Source organism: Condylura cristata, unplaced genomic scaffold (assembly GCF_000260355.1).
Source record: "Condylura cristata isolate star-nosed mole 26May11 unplaced genomic scaffold, ConCri1.0 scaffold00010, whole genome shotgun sequence".
Lineage (NCBI taxonomy): Eukaryota > Metazoa > Chordata > Mammalia > Eulipotyphla > Talpidae > Condylura > Condylura cristata.
The window spans coordinates 44,230,271-44,249,421 of NW_004567111.1; the positions used below are offsets into that span (position 1 = coordinate 44,230,271).

Below are 19,151 nucleotides of genomic sequence, written 5' to 3' on the forward strand. Positions count from 1 at the left end.
AAGTCATGCCATTGTTGTATTTAGAAAAGAATCATCTCTAGAACTTTCTAAAGTGTATAATTAATCATATTTCATAGATTTTTGTGGGTCCTCAATTCTTGTCTCTTTTTGTACACTGCCTTTTTCAAAACCCATCTAACAACTAAAAGATGCATTCAAGCTCAAGAGAAATCTACCAGAAGGACCTCTTTGACTGGAGGTTATGTTAGTCTTTCTAGAAAATAACAAAATATTCCAATATATAGGAAACTTTATTTTCCAGGTCACATTTATAGTTTATTTTGTCATTGAAGTTCCCAAACCAGATTACATAGGACAAAACCTGTAGACAAAGAGACTTATTTTATTCTGTCTTTATGATAACAGCTGGTCTGTTTTAAATGACAATGTGATACAGAATGCTCACAAGTTGTTGTTTGATACATATTGGTTCAGATTCTGAATAGACAACGCCATCTGAAAATTCACTTAAGGTTTGTGTACCTACATGGTCTTATCAGGCAAGGTGTTACTGTTTTTTGGGGGTTTTTTTTTGTTTGTTTTATTTTTTGCCTTCTAAGATAAGAAATAAAGATATTAATTATTCCAGAACTACCAAGTGGACCTGAAACTTGAAGGAAGACAGTTTGACAACTATGTGATGAAGAAAATTAAATAATGTCAGAGAAAGGATGAATGTGTTCAATCAACAAAAATTGGGACAATATCTCATGCTATCAGAATTTCTTAGAAAGAATTTAACATGCCACCGAATATATTTTTCTTCCAAGGCAAAAGTTAGCTCTGAGTATTTTTACCTGGTAGTCTCTTCTTGACCTATTTTGCAATATATAAAATTATTTAGCTATTATATATATCTTTGTTATGAAATGTTTTTCTGTTGTTCAAATGGTTTCTTTTCTATACTAACATTTTCTGTTTCTTAATAATATTTTTCAGAGGAAAATAATTCTTCCTATCCTATCTGAAAGTTTTCCCCCATTTTATCCTAATTTATTATGATGGCTTTCAGGGTTTCTGGTCATTTTGACTGTTTGCAGTACCTTTTAAAACACTATTACTTATGCACCCTCATAAATGCCTTAGTGGACAATTTATTATTGCTCTATATACAACGTGACATGTTCTCACAGCAGCTGCGTCATTCTCAATTTGTTATGTTTTAAGAAATGTTCCTGTAACACCAGTAAACAAAATCAGTCTTATGGGAAAAAAGGGACTGTAGAGGAAAGCATGGTTACTAATGGGGTTTGCCCCCAGAACCTACAAAAAGAATTAGGCACTGGGAACTGGCAGAAAGAATAACATATCCAACTGTGAGCAAAGAAATCTAGTGCATTTGCTCCATTAGGGAAGATAAAGCTACAGTAATCTCCAAAATGTGAAATAGTTTCAGTGGACCTTTGCAGAAGTACCTGCTTTAAATAACTACCACATGTAAACTCTGAGGCACTTTTAAAAAACAAAAACAGTAAGCCATTTTTTATTTCCAATGCTTAGAATCAAATTTCAGAATTGCTACTATCAGAAAAAGCATTGAGTATTTTGAATAACTGGCCCTGTGGTCATCTCTTTGCAAACTGGTGGAAAAAAATGGGAGGTGTCCCGCTGTTCTAGCTCACATACTTTGTGAAGGGAGAAGTTTTGTGTCCAATGCACATTTTGAATCATGCCCTTTACAGGCTGGTTAAAATTCGTATTTCCAACCAGAACTGACACAGATACAGGCAAGATAACGCAATGGATCAAAAAAGCAGATGGTGCCCAAACCAAGTGTATCTGGATTTTCCTAGACACTAGTAATGCATACAAGTTATATTCCTCCCCTCAGAGTTCTAAACTAGAGCATCTAGATGCCTCTGGACACAAAAACAGAACAGGTTTCACTGCCACTCACTATTTCCTTTCTCTTTGAGTGTATTGAAATCTGACATTGTGTGTGTGGGTGTGGGTGGGTGGGTGGGTATATACAGTGGTACAAGAATTTGCTGATTATTTGATCCTGTCTGAGTAAATTAAACTACTTGAGGGCATGGAATATCTGTTCTGCTTACTGCTATTTTCCAGTGCCTAGAGCAACACCTGAAACCTATGTACTGATTAAATTGAATGAGTGAATTAATGAATGATGGCCTATAATCAATGATGGTATTAATTTCTCTGAATATCCGACTGGGAAACTGCTTTCCTGTAACATCTATTGCTATTTTAGCATTGGGCCCCTGTAAGAAGAAAGTCTCATTATAGCATTTCCTTTACTTTCACAGCCATAATAAAAATGTGTCCAAATGACAAGATGGGGTGGGGGAATTGCTGCTGCTGTTAGGGTTAGTAATTCTGAAAATGTTAGTAACTTGGTATAATTATGCTGAAGGTCTTAGCCATCGAAGAGCAATCTACCTAAAATGGTATTAGTCAGTGAAATTAGGGGGGAAAATCATATTTCAAACTTGTAGCCAGAAATAGATATAATAAGGAGAAAATTAATGGGCATCAAAGGCCTAAAACAGATTTCTTACGGATAAAGGATTGGACGCTGGATGATAAAAGAAATAGGAAACCGGGCCCTCCCTGATGGCGCAGCGGGTTAAAGCACAGCACTAAGAAACTAAAGCCACTTCAGCATGGGTTCAATCCCTGCATCAGAGGTGACCCACATGGCACGGCAGACCTTTCCTGACCCACCCGCTTCTCCTCTCAGCAGTGTACTTTGTCAGTCGACCTGTTTTGCTACCCACTCTGTCTCTGGTGAATCCTCTCACTACCCCAGTTCTGTATGCACAAATAAATAAATCTTTTTTAAAAAAATGCCAAATCTTAAAAACAAAAAAGAAATAGGAACTCAAAATAAGAGAAAAAATTGCCTTTTGAAATGATGTAGTAGGAACAAATACACAGAATTTGGAATGAAAATAATAAAATAACATTAACAAGACCTACTTAGAAGAAGGCAATAAAGAAATATTAGAAAATGTTCAATCAATTAAAATGTAATGATAAAATAAAAAGAGAAAGTGGATCTCAAAAAGTTTCAATAATTAGAGACCTAATTAAAACCTGACAGTGTTACCTTTCCTATGTGGACCCCACCTTTGCTCCCCACCTATCCCCAGAAGCACTGGCCCCCTAAGAGTTACACCCTTCCCTTGAAATTTTCTCTTTACAGACTGTTGTGAACTAGAAACTAGACCATCGATCTTAATGGTGTTTAGATTAGAGCAGCCACATCCTGAGAGAGTCTGAAGATTTTTTAAATGATAATGTTCTAATGTTTAGACTAGTTTAAACTTTGTAACTAAGTTTATCATGGAACGTGTATTTCCTGGTCCTCAATTATATTGTCACAAAATAACTGAGCTACTGAAAGGTGCCATGTCACCTACTTGCTTTTGAAAATTATTTTGAGAAAAGACTAGGATTTATTATGAATTAATTATGGTAGGATGAAGAAGGATTGAAACTTGGCAGTGGATTTAGCTCAAGGACATTTACCCCATTCACTTCTACTGAATATCCATCTGCCCAGCAGATTTGTTTGAAACCAGAATGATGGGTGCCCTACCCTTGAATCATTTTCACCCCTGGCACAGTGTCCTGCTGGGGTAGGGTAGTTCCAGCTCACTAACGCTGTGCACACAGACTTTTGAGTTCACAGAAAGTCTGACTTTGAAGTCTTGGAACATGCCCTTTTTATGACAGTGAATTGGTGCTTTGGTCCTTTAAATGGAAGACTTAACTGAAGACCTCCTAGTTCTGGACTTAAGATATCTAGTTTAACATGAATCTTTTTAGAAGGACTTCCAAAGGAGACTCTTACAAAAATTTCTATTATAGGTATAACTTTTAGGCTCCTGAGTCTTATAATTATGGATCTGGTCTTTCCACTATTTATTTCATCAACTGGAGTATTGTAGTCATCTAGAAATGGATTAACTCCTGTGGAAAACTAGTAATAATAAAAAGTTGTCCTCCACGTAGACTTTTTGGTTTATATTACAGTCTGCAGTTCTATGGCATGATGCCCTTGACAGGCAACATCAAGAAGGTATCTTTGAAGGTCCTATATTTATGTAAATTGAAGTTGGGAAGCTTCCTGCTTCCAGTGGTGCCAGCACTGAAAAATTACCTGGCAAAGCAAAGGAGTGACAGAGACTTCATCTGCATCACCTGATTTTGAATATACCCCTTTAGCATAAATAGTACCTTTTAATAAGCTGTTCATGTACCATTTAATTAATGACTCTTCTCAAATTCTTCACCCTATTACTTTAAAGACTGACTACCAATTTTTTTTTCATAGAGTTCCCTCCCTATGAATCACTTTATGATGTACAGAGATTAAGTAAGATGCCATTGTAGGTAGTTAAGTAGATTTTTTGAGTATTATCTGTGTGGAGAACTCTATGAAACCTGGTTTGCTTCAAACTTGTTAGGGAACTTTCAGGGAATGCATTTAGAATAGATAGTTCAATTACAGGACTAACCCCAGGTAAGACCGTGTGGCCCATTGATAATTATGTCACTTGACAGCAATCTGTTGAGTCTTCCTTAGATAATATCAAATGTACAAGACAATGCAAAGTACCAACCAGAAGTTATATGTTCAACTCTTGTAACATAAACATGTTGGAAAGGATAAGCCTGGTGGATGTGGGTTTTATGGAGATAAAACTAGAAGTGGTTCTAAAAAGACAGGATTTGATAGGCAGAGAAGACTGGAAAGTAGCAGCAGAAGAGAGAAACAGAAGGCACATGCAGGGGAAAGAGTGATGGGTCCAGCCAGGGCACAGCCTATCTTGGCCATACAGTGGAGCAAACTACCACAGCTGGTCAAAACCAGGCAGTGTGTGTGACTGATGATAATTGAGAGCCATTGAAGTTTTTTCAGAGAAAATTCTTATGATTAAAGACATGCTGAAGAAAGATTCATTTGGTGTGAAAAATTGGATGAGACAAAGAGCAAAGAGCTACAGTAGTAGTCTAGCCATTGTCTTCCAAGTGCCTAGACTAGGATGAAGCTAATGGGAATAAAGACGAAGTGAAATAATAGCTGACACATTTTATTTAATATTTATAATTTGAGGAGTCACATTCTTTTTTTAAAGAATTATTTATGCACACAAGAACTGGGATACAGGGCAGAGGTGTGAGGGTGAGAGGATTCACCAGAGACAGAGTGGAGAACGAACAGGCAAATTGACTGAAATACACTACTGAGGGGAGCAGTGGGCAAGACAGGAGAAAAAGTTTGTCTGTATTATGTGGGTCACCTCCCTGGCCGGGATTTAAACTCATTCTGCAGAGCTTATAGATAGCTTCATAATGCTGCATTTTAACCCCTTGTGCCACCATAGAGGGCCTCAAGAAGTCACATTCTTAAGCTTTAGTGGTAGTTGAGATGTGTAAAGACCCTCCAGATATAAGGGATCTTTCAATTGTGTGGTAGATTAAACATATCCGAGAGAATGGGGTATTAGGAAAGGGAGAAAAGTTGAGAAGGAATCTACAGTGTAATATTGAGGATACATATGTACTCAATAGTGTAAATAAAATTTGGCATGGATTCCTCAGAATTTGACTTAGACTGTTAAGAAGGTAAAAGAAACCCTAAATGTATCTCTATTTTTTTTAAGATTTATTTATTTATGCATTAGAGAACTGGGGTACAGGCCAGAGATGAAGGGGCAGTGAGAGGATTCAGAACAGGTCGACTGACAAAGTACACTGCTGAGGGGAGCAGCGTGCGGGTCAGGAGAGGTCTGCCACGCCATGTGGGCACCTCCGGGGCAGGCAAGGATTGAACTCATGCGGAAGTGGCTTTAGCTTTCAGTGCTGTGCTTTAACCCACTGCGCCACCAGGGAGGGCCCTGTATCTGTATTTTTAAGAACATTTAGCTTTCAGTGTTCCGCCTTTATTTTTGAAGATATACCATCATATTCTTAACAACCAGTGTCTCTTCCTTAATCTATGTATACAGGCACCCAAAACTGTATAATATTGCATTTAAAAGTCTATTTCCTCCATCAACTGTCCTCAGCACCCTTGGTGCTTCTTTCCTTAGCCCATTTGCTCCTAGAATACTTTCAATGTATACTTATGATTGACCATCTTAACAAGTTCTTAGGTGGAAGGAGGCCATACATGTTAGAATTGAGAGTCTAAGTATAGTAAAAAGTAGAGAAATGGAATTATCATTTTTGTAAGTACTTGAAACAGTCATCTGACACTGTTGCACACTGAACAGAGGCCATTAATGGGGACCCTGATGGTTGCTTGCGAGATCTACTCTAAGTAGGGAATCAGTACATTTAACGTAGGAAGAGGAGGGATATCCCAACACTTACATAGGGCACTGAATGTTCTTTTATCTTTCAAGAAAGGTATCCTGTTCTGGAGTGAGAACCATCTGGACTTCTGAAAAATGGTTCTTGTAAATTTCTGGAAGGATAACCTCAGGATCTTATCCATTATTATTATGAAACACAGAAGGCAGAGAGCTCTTGATCATTATGAAAACCTAGAGAAGAAATCACTTTTTTCATATATATATATGAAATATATATATTTATATACACATATATATGAAATATATATTTATATGCATTACATGCAATATATACATGAATATATAGATACTTCTACTCTATTTCACTAAAAAAAGAAACCAAAAAGATCTTTAAATGTTAACAATTTATCAGCTGTTTTATGTATTTGCCACATAATTTTCCCAAAGCAATGTGGTAGCCAAAATTATTTCAGTACTAATAAATATTGCAATGATATAATATAATGTAGTTAAAATAATTAGATTCTGATACCAATCTAAAGACCAAGTCCATGTTAGGTTATTAAGTGCAGGACTCTTGATATGATTCATAGACTTATGTGTTGTTTATCACATACATTTATATTTTATATACTTAATTTATATGTATAATTTATATAATTATATTTATAGTTATAGTCTTGGTTTTGGCCAGTAAAAATATTCATTTTATTTTTCAGCTTCTCCAGTTGGCAACGGTTATATCAAACCCCCAGTTCCACCTGTTTCTGGCACACAACGGGAGAAAGGGCCACCCACCATGTTACCCATCAATGTGGATCCAGACAGCAAGCCAGGGGAATATGTCCTCAAAAGTTTATTTGTCAACTTCACCACTCAGGCTGAGCGCAAGATTCGCATCATTATGGCAGAACCCCTGGTGAGTATTCATAAAACCTACATTTTAAATTCATCTTTATGTATTCAGTATTGTAGCTTTTACCACTCTAAGAAAGAATGGACTGTTTTGCTCCTAACTTCTAAAGGTATTTTTTAAAGCATAAGTAATATTTAAAGATAATAGTTAACTTTCTGAATTTAAGGAAAAAAAATTGAGTGGTAAGGACCTTAGAAGAATCCTCCATAGATGCAACTCAGTAACACTCCTCATGGCAGCATTTCTTTAATTATTTTTAAAGATCTCATTTATTTTTGCATACAAGAACTGGGATAAAGGTGCAGAGGGGACAAGGAGTGGGAGGATTCAGCAGAGACAGAGTGGGGAACAGAATAGGCAGATCTACTGAAATACACTGCTGAGAGGTCTGCTGTACCATGTGGGTCAGCTCCCGGGCCAGGGACCTATCATGCTGCAGTGGCTGGTGAAAGCTTGATAGCGCTGTCTTTAACCCCTGAGTCACCTGGGAAATTACCTTATGGATGCCTTTAGTTCTAAGGAACATATCAATAAGAAGAGCTAACAACAGAAAAATTGTGCTCAGAGTCTGCTTTGTGTACATATTTTGGTCAATATCTTGGCCTATTTTTTAAATAATGAGAAAAAAATGCCATCACCATTCTTCAAGGGACTGTCTGGACTTGCAGTTTGAGAGCATAGGGTCTCAATGATGCATTGTTTGAGAAAGACTCTAAATGCATTGGTAAAAACACCACTTTGATTTCTGAAAACTGGAAGACAGGAAATTCTTGCCTCATTTAACCTAGGTCTCTTGTTAGACAGATAATGCCCTGGGACGTCAGTGTCTTTCACGGTAGGTGATCCCGTGCTCCAGCCTTATGTTTGTTCTCTAACAAGGGCTCCAAAGACAGGGTGCTGAGGCTCAAAAGGACAGTCAGGAAGGAAGTCCAATTGGTAGATTCATATTACTTGTTTTCTGACCTTGGCGGGGCCACACACAATAAGAGAAAGGAAAGGAACACAGCATGACGCAGCTGTCCCTGTGAAGCAAGGCTTTGTACCTCCTGTGAGGATTCTGGGGCCGTGAGAAGACATTTTGAGGTTTGCTTTATGGCATCATAGCTTAAAATAATTAAATGTAATATTATTAAGCCCACAGCACAAATCTCTAAAAATATGTTACAGATGATGTGCAGCATCCATTACAAATGTCCTTTAGAAGAATCTCCATTAAGATTTTGGGAATCAAAATTCAAAAATATTTTTTAAATGTGTGGCTACCTGAAAATTACATACGTTGCATTTAAAGTTTGTGTTAGATCAGTGGAGTTATCTTGATGAATTACAACCTCTTATTCTAGAAAATAATAAAGGAGGGACATTGAAAGCTAAATCATTTAAATTAAAGTTTAGTACTGAATCTTTTTTCCGTCTACTCATGTTTTGATGTTTCTATTGCTCTTACCATTGAGAATAACTAATCTTTCTGGAGTTCTTAACTCCACACCAGGCGCTGTGCTTAACTTTTCTCTTTTGATCTTTACAATGACCTTAGGGATGTAGGGTTGTTTTTTTGTTGTTTTTTGTTTGTTTGTTTGTTTGTTTTTAAGATTTATTTGTGCATACAGAACTGGCCAGAGGCACAGGGGTGGTAAGAAGATTCACCAGAGACAGAGTGGGGAGCTGAACAGGCAGAGCAATGAAGAACACTGCTGAGGGGAGCAACAGGCAGGTCAGGAGAGGTCTGCTGCGCCTTGTGGATCTCCTCTGGGGCAGGCGAGGATCGAACTCATGCGGAAGTGACTTTAACTTCTCAGTGTTGTGCTTTAACCTGCTGTGCCACTAGAGAGAGCCCAGTTTTTGTTTTGTTTTGTTTTGTTTTGTTTAAGATTTATTTATTTATGCACACAGAGCGGGGGTACAGGCCAGAAGTGCCGGAGCAGTGAGAGGGTTCACCAGAGGTAGAGCTGGGAGCAGAACAGGCAGATCGATGAAGTACACTGCTGAGGGGAGCAGCTGGCGGGTCAAGAGAGGTCTGCTGTGCCATGTGGGTCACCTCCCTGGTTGGTTTTAGAACTCACAGTGAAGTAGCTGCAGAGAGCTTCATGGTGCTGGCACCACCAGGGAGGGCCCTGGAGGTAGTATTTTTATCCTAATTTATGAAGGAGAAAAACTGGCAGTGATAGGGTAAAGTAGTTGCCCCAGATCACATAGTGTTGGTTTAACTTCAAACTGGATGACTTCAGGAGCCCACCTCTGAGACTCTACCCTTTATTGATGGTCTTTGCACAACCATCTTCATGAAACAACAGCATCTTCAGCTTTTTAAAAACAGACCAGTACAGGGCTGTCCAATGACTTATGTCAGTTAAAAATCCTATAACCAAATTCCCACTGCCCAAATCAGTGCTGTTTCTTGGAACTCTCTGAGCTCAGTGGAGGGTGAGAACTGCCTTGCTTCCAAAGAGTGTGGAGGAGTTTGAGGAGTAGAGGCTCTTAAGGCATGGTGAATGGTAAACCCAAAACAATTTAGTAATGCACTTCATGTCCTTTATCCAAGGGAAAACAATCCATGGATTGGGGGAGTACTGCACCTCACCAGTAGTGCAGTGCTTCTCCCAAGGGATTTTGGGCAGGAGTTGGTTTTATAGGGTGTTAGAAGACACACTACAGAAACTGGGCATGATTGGCTGGGAGATTTCCTTATAAGGCTAAGAGGTCCTATTTCCTTGGGTAAATTAAACTGGTAAAAGCTGAGTGAGAGAACTGTGATTGGCGTTAGTTAGATTTCCTTGACAGATGTTACCCATCAGTACAGATTGAGTTGGGTTGGATTTGTGATGTGGGTCAGGCCACTGGAGTAGCCTTTATTATTGTGGATCACCACAAATCACCTTTATCAGACACAATGGAAAGTCATTTCAAATCATATCAGCAGAAATATCCACAAATTGCAAGTTAGAACTCTGAGGTTATGTATCACGCTGAAGTTTTCTGAAGAACTGAAAAGCCATACAAAAATTGAGAGATGCGGCCCTCCCTGGTGGCTCTGCGGGTTAAAGCACAGCACAAAGAAACTTAAGCCACTTCCGCATGAGTTCGATCCCCACCTGCCCTGGAAGAGATCCACCTGGCGAGGCAGACCTCTCTTGACCCGCCCGCTGCTCCCCTCAGCAGTGTACTTCGTCGATCTGCCTGTTCTGCTCCCCACTCTGTCTCTGGTGAATCCTCTCACCCTCCGCATCTCTGGCCTGTACCCCAGTTCTGTACAAATAAAATAAATAAATCTTTAAAAAAAAATTGAAAGATGCTTAAAAGGTACCTCCTAACAGCCATCTTGTCTTTCAAAATGATAGCTTAGACACTATTAATTGAGAATTTATGGACTAAAATAGTTGGATATTTTTACCTTTTCTCAGCCTGGAATTTGTGTGGCATTTTTCTTTTTTGGAATAAATATTATGTCTGCAAAACTAACATTCTATTGTTAAAGGTAGGCATTTTTGTTACTTTGTATGTACAATCTAAATGTTCCCCAAAAAAGAAAAATTGAAGAGGAAAAGTAAGTTCTCTTTATTAGTAAATCTTCATTGGAATGAGAGGGTCTACTAGATGCTGTCAACAAAGCAGATAAGTAAAGTATATATATATATATGTTGAATACATTTCTTCAGCTAAAAACATATATATATGTAAAAACACATAAATATATATACATATACGTGTATATATGAATATGTATATATGAAGAAATATATTCAACCAACTTGAAATATTGCTCTTTTTTATTAAAAGAGACTATTTACCCCTTGTATTTTTTGGCAGCAATATAAACTTATGTACCATATCCATTTCTTATATGCTGAAAAATGGTTGGTAATTTTTTGTCCTTATGTTTGCTTCTTTATGGGACTATAAATGTAAGTAGAATCTGTGGTTTGTTACCTGATTCTAAAAAGGTAAATGTGGATTTGGCATTTTGACTGTATCCATAGTGAGAGGTCATTGTTGTTATATATATAATATATTCAAGTGAATTCCAAGTTATGTCCCCATACATTTCTCTTGCTGAGTTAGCTTTATTTAGAAAGATATTGAATCCTTTAAAAGCTGAATTTATATGTGTTGTACCAAATCACATATGTATTCTTTTATCTAATATATAATTATAAACTGAATGGGATTAGCAAGTATAATTTTCAATAATTTGGAAGTATAGATTTATTATTTATGGTGCTACTCAGATTTTTCAGATTTTTTTTTTAAAGACTGAATCATTCAGAATTCCACACAAATTAGATTGTGTGGGTCAGTTTCACACAATATTTAAAAAGGACAGGAAGAAAAAAGAGTCCACAAAAATGAAATTTTTTAAATTCTGTGTGTGTGTGTATATATATCTTTCACTTATTCTGCAAAGTTTGGGTACAAACTGTGATGTTTATACCTAAAAGATGCTCAGGTCATATTCATTAATATTTATGGGTAAATCAATAATTTTAGGTTATTTTTGGTGCTTCATAGGGACATTTGATAGTAGTTGCTCTTGGTCAATGTTAACATGATTTAACCTTTTCCCAACAAAGTGTTTTAAATAAGCTAAATTGGGTCTTCTGTGTCTTTTGTGTATTTTTATTTCAAAACAAAAAAAAAAGAATATAGTGGAGGCTCTTCCTCCCTCTGGTTTAAATTTTCTTCCTCCAAAAGTACATTTTTTTTGTAATTCTTTAAGTCAGTGTCATGGCAATAAATCACTCAGCCTTACTTATCTAAAATGTCTTTATTTTCCCTTCAATTTTCATTAATAGTTGAGGTGGGAATAGAATTCTAGGTTTACATTTATTCTCCCTCTAGACTTAAGTCTGTAGTTGGCTTGTTATTTCTTGGTGGATTATTTTTTCTTCCCTGTTTGCTTTTTGGGGTTTTTTCTCTTTGTTTTAGTAGTTTGCAGTTTCACTACACTGTATTTGCATGTGGATTAACTTTTATTCTCCTGTTTGAGTTTTGTACTTCAGTCAGGGGTTTATATCTTTCAAAAACTATAGGAAAATCCTAGGGATTAAGTACTTGAATATTACCAATTCTTCACTTTACTTTCTTTTTTGGGCACTCTTAACTAGATTTATTTGGGGCTTCTTATGCTGTAATTGCTATTGTTTTAGCTTTTATTGCATCCTGAGCCATTTTCATAGATCTATCTACAATTCATTAGTTTTTTTCAGAGGCTGTGCTAATAAACTGTTGCTCAAATTGCCCATTGAAATTTACAATTTTGATGACTATGTGTTTAATTTCAAAAGTTCAGTTTGGTCCTCTTTTTCAAGAAAAATACTGGTTGGCTTTACCCATAGCAGGAGCATAAGGGATCAGGAAAAACTATTTTAAAAAGCAATTGTAATAAAATAAACATGAAAAACAATGAATGACTATAAACCAGAGATATTTTACAGGAGTGGAGAGGGGAACAGGATCAAAACTGGGGTGGGAAGAGCACGCTGGACTATGGTACATGGGTAAATTGTGGTGGAAACCCACAGGGATTACAACTGAGATGAAAAAATGTACAAAATGAAGAATGATGTACAAAATGAAGAAATAAATGTATTTTTTAAAAATCTATAGTTTTTTAAGGTATGTTTTGTGCCGTTGTTATTATCTCTTACCACTTTACAATACAGCACACCTTTTTTATGTACTCATTAGATTTTTGCTCTGTTATAATCTATATCTGGAAGCCTGTTTGTTGTGGCATCTATTGTGGCTTCTTCATGAATGGTTTCCTTATGTCCTTTGAAATTTTTCTTTGTGAATTAATGAGCATTATTTTTCTACTAGTCTTCCTTCCAGCCCTTTTGGTGAATGCTCCTTCAGCATGATATTGTTTGTGCTACTTTCTATTGCCATAGACATGTCAATGGCTTGAGTCAAATATTAGGTTAATTTCTTGGCTTGGATATTTGTACACCTAGAAGGTATACAAACTCATGTAAGGCCCTCCCTGGTGGTGCAACAGGTTAAGACACAGCACTTCAATCTAGCCACAGCTGCTTCAGTGTGAATTTGATCCCTGGCCCTTGGGTGACCCACATGGTGTGGCAGACCTCCCCTGTCTAGCTCACTGCTTCCCTCAGCAGTGTGCTTCATCAGTCTGCCTGTTCTGCTCCCCGCTGTCTCTGGTGAATCCTCTCTCTGCCCCTACACCTCTGACCTGTACCCCAGTTCTATATGTATAAATAAATAAATCTTTAAAAAAAAAAAACAAAATTCATGTAAGATTTGAGCCTGTGGTTTCAAATTCCTGAGGAGAATTTTGTTGTTTTTTGTTTTAATCTAGAACATACTAGATCATATTTTCATCTCACTCTGCCAATACATAGATTTTCTCTTAATCCATTTATTCATTGTTCAGGGTTAGAATTTATATATCTCGTTTCTAGTGTTCTAATTCTCAAGGCCCACAGCTTTGTTTCGTTTCTCCAAGTAGATAACTCAAAAAAAAAAAAATCCCCAAGATAATGAGACCAATAACCTTCTTGTGTAACCACTACATCACAGCAAATATTTTTGCTTTTCATTTCCTTTTTCCTCTCCTTTGAATTCAATTCCTTATTTAAAGAAATATATTTCATTCTGTTCAACATTCCCTAGTATTTTTGGCATGTGAGTCTTTGGATTGTCTCAGTCTATTATTCCTGCCTAGATTCTCCATGGAATTCTTGCTTTGCTTGCCGTCAGACAAAGTCAGTGCAGAACTTTGCACCATACATCTTACCTGTAGTCAGACATTCTGATGGTAAGGTGAGGTGTCCCCAAAGTGGATAAAAGGGAGAATAAGAAGGTTGTCACCAATTCTTTCTCTTTGGATCTTTTCTGATGAATGTCCCCTAAATAGAACCCATTCCTTTCATTCCCTTGTTCAAAACCTTGATTTTCACTCTTTTATTTGGCTAAAACTTATCTTCTTCCATGTACCTTATAGAAAATAGCTGTGTTCACCACTGTGCCACCAGCATCTTCCATTCACCTTATGATTTCATTTTTCAGTTCTGTGCTTCTCTGCCACCATGCATTTGTTCATACTGCCCACTCTCCCCAGAATGTCACTGCTCTCCTCATCCTGCCTATCTTTCAAGGACCAAGTCAAATACTGCCTCATCTGAAAAAGCTCATTAGATTGTTTTCGCTGATTTTATTGCTTTACTGACAATCATCAGATGTGGATATAAACATCAATAAATAATTCTCTTAAGCAAACTATGCTGTTTTTTCACTAGAGTATTATAGTAGGTTAGAATAGGAAATACCAGAATGTTTTTAAAGATTTAAAAGGTAAATGTTATTTTATGAAAATTTCAGTTGTATGTATACATGCCAGACTGTGGTATAAAAATGTATACTTTTATAGTGGGTGAGGATCTGAGGCCACTTTTTTTTTTAATTGAGGAAATACCAAATCAATCTATGTTCCTTACATGCAATATCTATGTCTGATTCATCTTCACACACACAAGCCCCCACATTTACTGTTCTTTTGCTGTTCTGAACTATTACTGCTTTCTATACACTAGGTGTTTTTGAATGAATGAATCTGTGAGTGAATGAATAAATGGATAGATGAAAAAAATTTAGTGTAGTTTAATAAGAATGTCTTTGTAGAAACCTGTATGTTTCTGAGGATCATCTTGTCAACCTCTAAACTGGTAATAATAGGTCTTGCTTTGTCCTTTGTATTCCTTAGCATATTAATAGCCAACAGTCTGCTGAATATAAAAGACACTGATTCTCAGACTTCTGCCTTGGGGTATCTAAGTATACCTCATTATTCATTGATATGGTCATATGCTTTTGGCTTCACCCTGACATTATTTGAAAAAGAGAGTCAGGTTGATTCTTAGACTGGACAGTCTCAGAATATATGCTTTTATTATCTATGAGTCTCCCATTTATATAGCACTGTCACTGTAGTCATAGGTAATTACCTTTTTAATAAACTCTTACAAAAACAAGACTTCCAGTTTTTCAAAATTCAAGAACTCCCATAATCGTGACTTTGTTGATCTAATGAACTGAAAGAGATAAAGCTAAAGGCAAAACAATTTTCTATTCAGCATGCTCTGGATTTGAATCCAATTCTTTATCTTTAGTGTTTCATAGCATTAAGCCAGCCAGTTATTCTCTCTTTTATTTTTTCATTTGCAAAGTTGAGGTAATAGAACCCAGCTTAGGTAGTGGTTGACAGGATTAGAGGTAAAGTATATAGCATTTGATATAATCCTTAGCACCTACTGGATATTTAACCATTACTACATCATCATCATCCTCTCTGGCACAGAGGAACTGCACCAACTACCCAGATGTCTGATAGTATTTCTTTGGAAATCAACCTCATGTTTCCTCTTTTGTGTTTATTCAGAGTGTTGAAGATTTGAACAGGGTGGTTGTATGCTTATCATCACTGTTCATTGTTATGGCCAGATCGTTTTTCTAAACTTTGTCCTGGTGATGAGAAAGGCATAGTCTGGATCCTTAGGAGATGTGCTTTAGGATGTAACAGAGGCAAACAAATAAAAGTATGCAAAAGGAGACAGTATCTTCACTATCTCCAGCAAAATACTTGTGAGGCTAACCTAGATATAAGTTGTAAGAACCTAGAAAGTGGAACCAGAGATTTGAAATGAGCCCATATAAAATAAGTAGTCAGATAAGGCATACTGGCAAAGCACAGCAATAATTCTTAGACTCTTTGAAGAAATATACTGGTTACCAGAGGGTACTGGAGCATAAAGAGAAAGGCATAGAGTGTGGAAGATTTTGCTATTGAGATTTCTTGAGTTTTAATAACCCTTATTCACAAAGTAGTTAATGAAAAGGATATATGAATGATCTTTAAATATTATCCTTGCATTGATCTTGGAGTACAAGTGTGAAATGACAGATGCTTAGTCATAAAAATGCTGACCGTGTCATATTGGAATGGAGACTGAACAATAATATAACATGTTTTAGCCAGTTTGATAATATCACACAAAAAAAGCAATTAAAGTACTTTCTTTTTTAATATTAAAACTGAAATTATAAACTAGAAGTAACACAAAATATTTTCTTCATGTACAATACCTTTGAAGGTTCTAGAATTTCAATCTCTTTTACCACACAGCATGAATCTGTAATGAAATATGTCATGTTTTAAGACAAACCTGTGTGAATATTAGTCATGGCCAGTTGGCACAAACATAGAAAGGCCAAGCAATTAGCTAATGACAGCATTACTGTACACTAATGCTGTTCTAGGCTCAGGTAGTAACGCTGTTGACAAGCTTTGTTCCTTGGCCCTGGGTCTCAGGCTTCCAGCTATTCCTGAATACTGATGTCACAGGGCTTACATTAAATAATGTTCTAGTTAACCGTGAAGTTGAGCTGTGCTATAATAATCACCGTGGTGGTCCTCCACCAACAAGCTATGATGAGTTGTTCTAACTATTTTACTGAATTTAATTGTGTCTCTAAGCCAGCAGCCTTTGGCAGTGAAATACACAGTCAACCCAGTTTCCTTTGTGGTTTTAGACCATATTTGATGAGAGAGAGCATACTGAAATGAGGATCTGGTTTATTTTTCATTAAAAAGAAGCTATTATTCAATACCAGACTAAATAGAATTTAAATATTCAGTCACAATGTTGTATTTTGCCTCTTCAGATACTTGAGTTGCCTGTACACTTCTACAGATCAGAAAATTTCAGATCGTGAATCAAGAACCTTTTTAATATTTTTTAAAAATTATGAATTGGGAAATCCTACTATACTGATCAAAGGATAGAATTACTACCTCTAAGTGTGCCTTTTTTTTTTTTAAGATTTATTTATTTATGCACTCAGAGCTGTGGTACAGGCCAGAGGTGGATGGGCATTGAGAGGATTCACCAGAGACAGAGTGGGGAGCAGAACAGGCCGATTGATGAAGTACACTGCTGAGGAAGCAGCAGGCGGGTCAGGAGAGGTCTGCTGTGCCATGTGGGTCACCTCCAAGGTGGGGATAGAACTCACGCTGAAATGGCTTTAGCTTCTTATTGTTGTGCTTTAACCTGCTGTGCCACCAGGGAGGGCCTTTAAGTGTGGATTTTTATATCGTGGATCTTCATAAAACTTATTACAATTAATCATGTTCATACAATAGTTTGATAACCATTAACTAAACTCAACCATGTGATATTTCATGATGATGTTTCATCCTGACGATATTTGCAAGTTGGTGCAGTTTTGCACTGTCATATATGTCAATGATTTTCTATTTTCAAATGTTAAATATCTGTTCACTAAGTAGTAAATGGTAGAAGCAACCTCTTTAAGGACTCTCTACTTTGTGAATTCAATTCAGCTTCCCAAAAGGACAACTAATTAGTTTTTTGAGCCTGATTCTTCTTTAAGTAAATGCTTCAACAAATCTAGTAAGGGAAATGTAAGGAAAATAAAAATAATATCTAGGTTTAGTTTCCCATTGAGTGTTTTCTGAAGCATCCAAGAAACTCTTGTGTTAGATGGGGAATATTTCTTTGACATAGTGCTGGCTAACCTTCCAAATTATAAATAATAAATAACCTTTAAAATAACTACTTCATAACAAATCAGCTCAGTCTGGCAGTCTTACTTGCTCTGTAAATATACCCACAAGGAAATTGAAAACTCACCAGAAGCAATAGTGTTAGCACTAAAATCAGAGATAATTTTTGAAATATTTCATCTAACTGTTGAACGGGTGATTTTTCAGATGAGTACACGAACTCAGTTCAACCTGAAATTTATTTTTCTTGCTTTGAGTATCTTGGAATCATATAAGAGAAACATACTTTTTGGTGGCTCTTAAGTGTAACTTATAGCTATAAAATGAAATTTAATATATCTGATAAAAAAAAGTCCAATTCATCCTTATAGTTATAAGCCATTATTATAAAATAGTAATTTTTCAAAAACAAAGGATTTTCACCTTGATGTAATAGTATACAATTCAGTTCATCCATGGATAAGTTCATAATTTTTATGTGCAGTGATTTGAAATTATCATGTTTTTTTTTTTATTTGAAATTATCATGTTTTTTTTTTGTTTGTTTGTTTTTTTTTTTTGAGAATACAAGGCTGGGGGAAAATTATTCCACAAATTATTTTCATTGAGGTTCTTTCTGATTATTGCTTTTTTTTTTTTAACTTTTGTAGAGACATCATTTTTTCATACAAATAAAAGGTCATTTGAAATATATCTTGTTTTGAAGTGACAGGAAATACCAATAAAAATAAGTTCAGTGATAAGACAGCACTGACAGCCCATTCTGATGATCACTATGATATATCACTGTGTTCCCTTATAGCATTTTGTATTTTGACATTCCTGAAAGTCATTATTATAAATTTAGGCAGCAGCAATTTTCACCATAGCATTGTAGTAGTGCAGACCTTGATACTCATAAGTTAAACAATAAGACATGTCTGTGCAAACCTTGATACTCATAAGTTAAACTAACAATAAGACATGTCTTATTTTTTAATGCCTATTACATGTATATCTAGTATTCTGTTACTTAAATCATTTCTTATGATGGTATATTCTGATGCCTCTGGGATTTTTACTCAATTCACAAGTTAGAGCTTCAAAAGTAGGGGTGGGTATAGTGGGATTGGAATACTGTAGTATTCTTTTGAAAGATGAATCAATAGCTTTGTTCAGGAATTAAAGAAAATAAAAAGTAAGTCAGTTGTATTTTATGATCTTTGGAAATTTTTGATTGACCTAAAATGTATATATTGCTTTTTTTAATTGAGCTATGTCCCATGAAATACCCCACATAGGGTTTCTGGTCTATACCACACACCATAAAGTTCATCCTTTTAAAGTATGCACTTTAATGTTTATTGACAAAGTTGTACAGCTTTCACAACTATCTAATTCTAGAACATTGCCCTTTAATAGCACTTCA

At 36.1% G+C, this 19,151-nt stretch overlaps 1 protein-coding gene across 6 annotated transcripts in view; it reads left to right on the forward strand.

Moving 5' to 3' along the window:
* The window catches only part of FRY (furry homolog (Drosophila)), a 289,488-nt gene that overhangs the window by 104,661 nt on the left and 165,676 nt on the right, over positions 1–19,151 (forward strand). For all 6 annotated transcript variants that reach the window (XM_012723238.1, XM_004680191.2, XM_004680190.1 and 3 more), the window contains exon 2: positions 7,007–7,206. In XM_012723238.1, coding sequence (XP_012578692.1) covers positions 7,087–7,206 — 120 coding nt within the window. In that variant the 5' untranslated portion in view covers positions 7,007–7,086. The remainder of the gene's footprint in view (positions 1–7,006; positions 7,207–19,151) is intronic.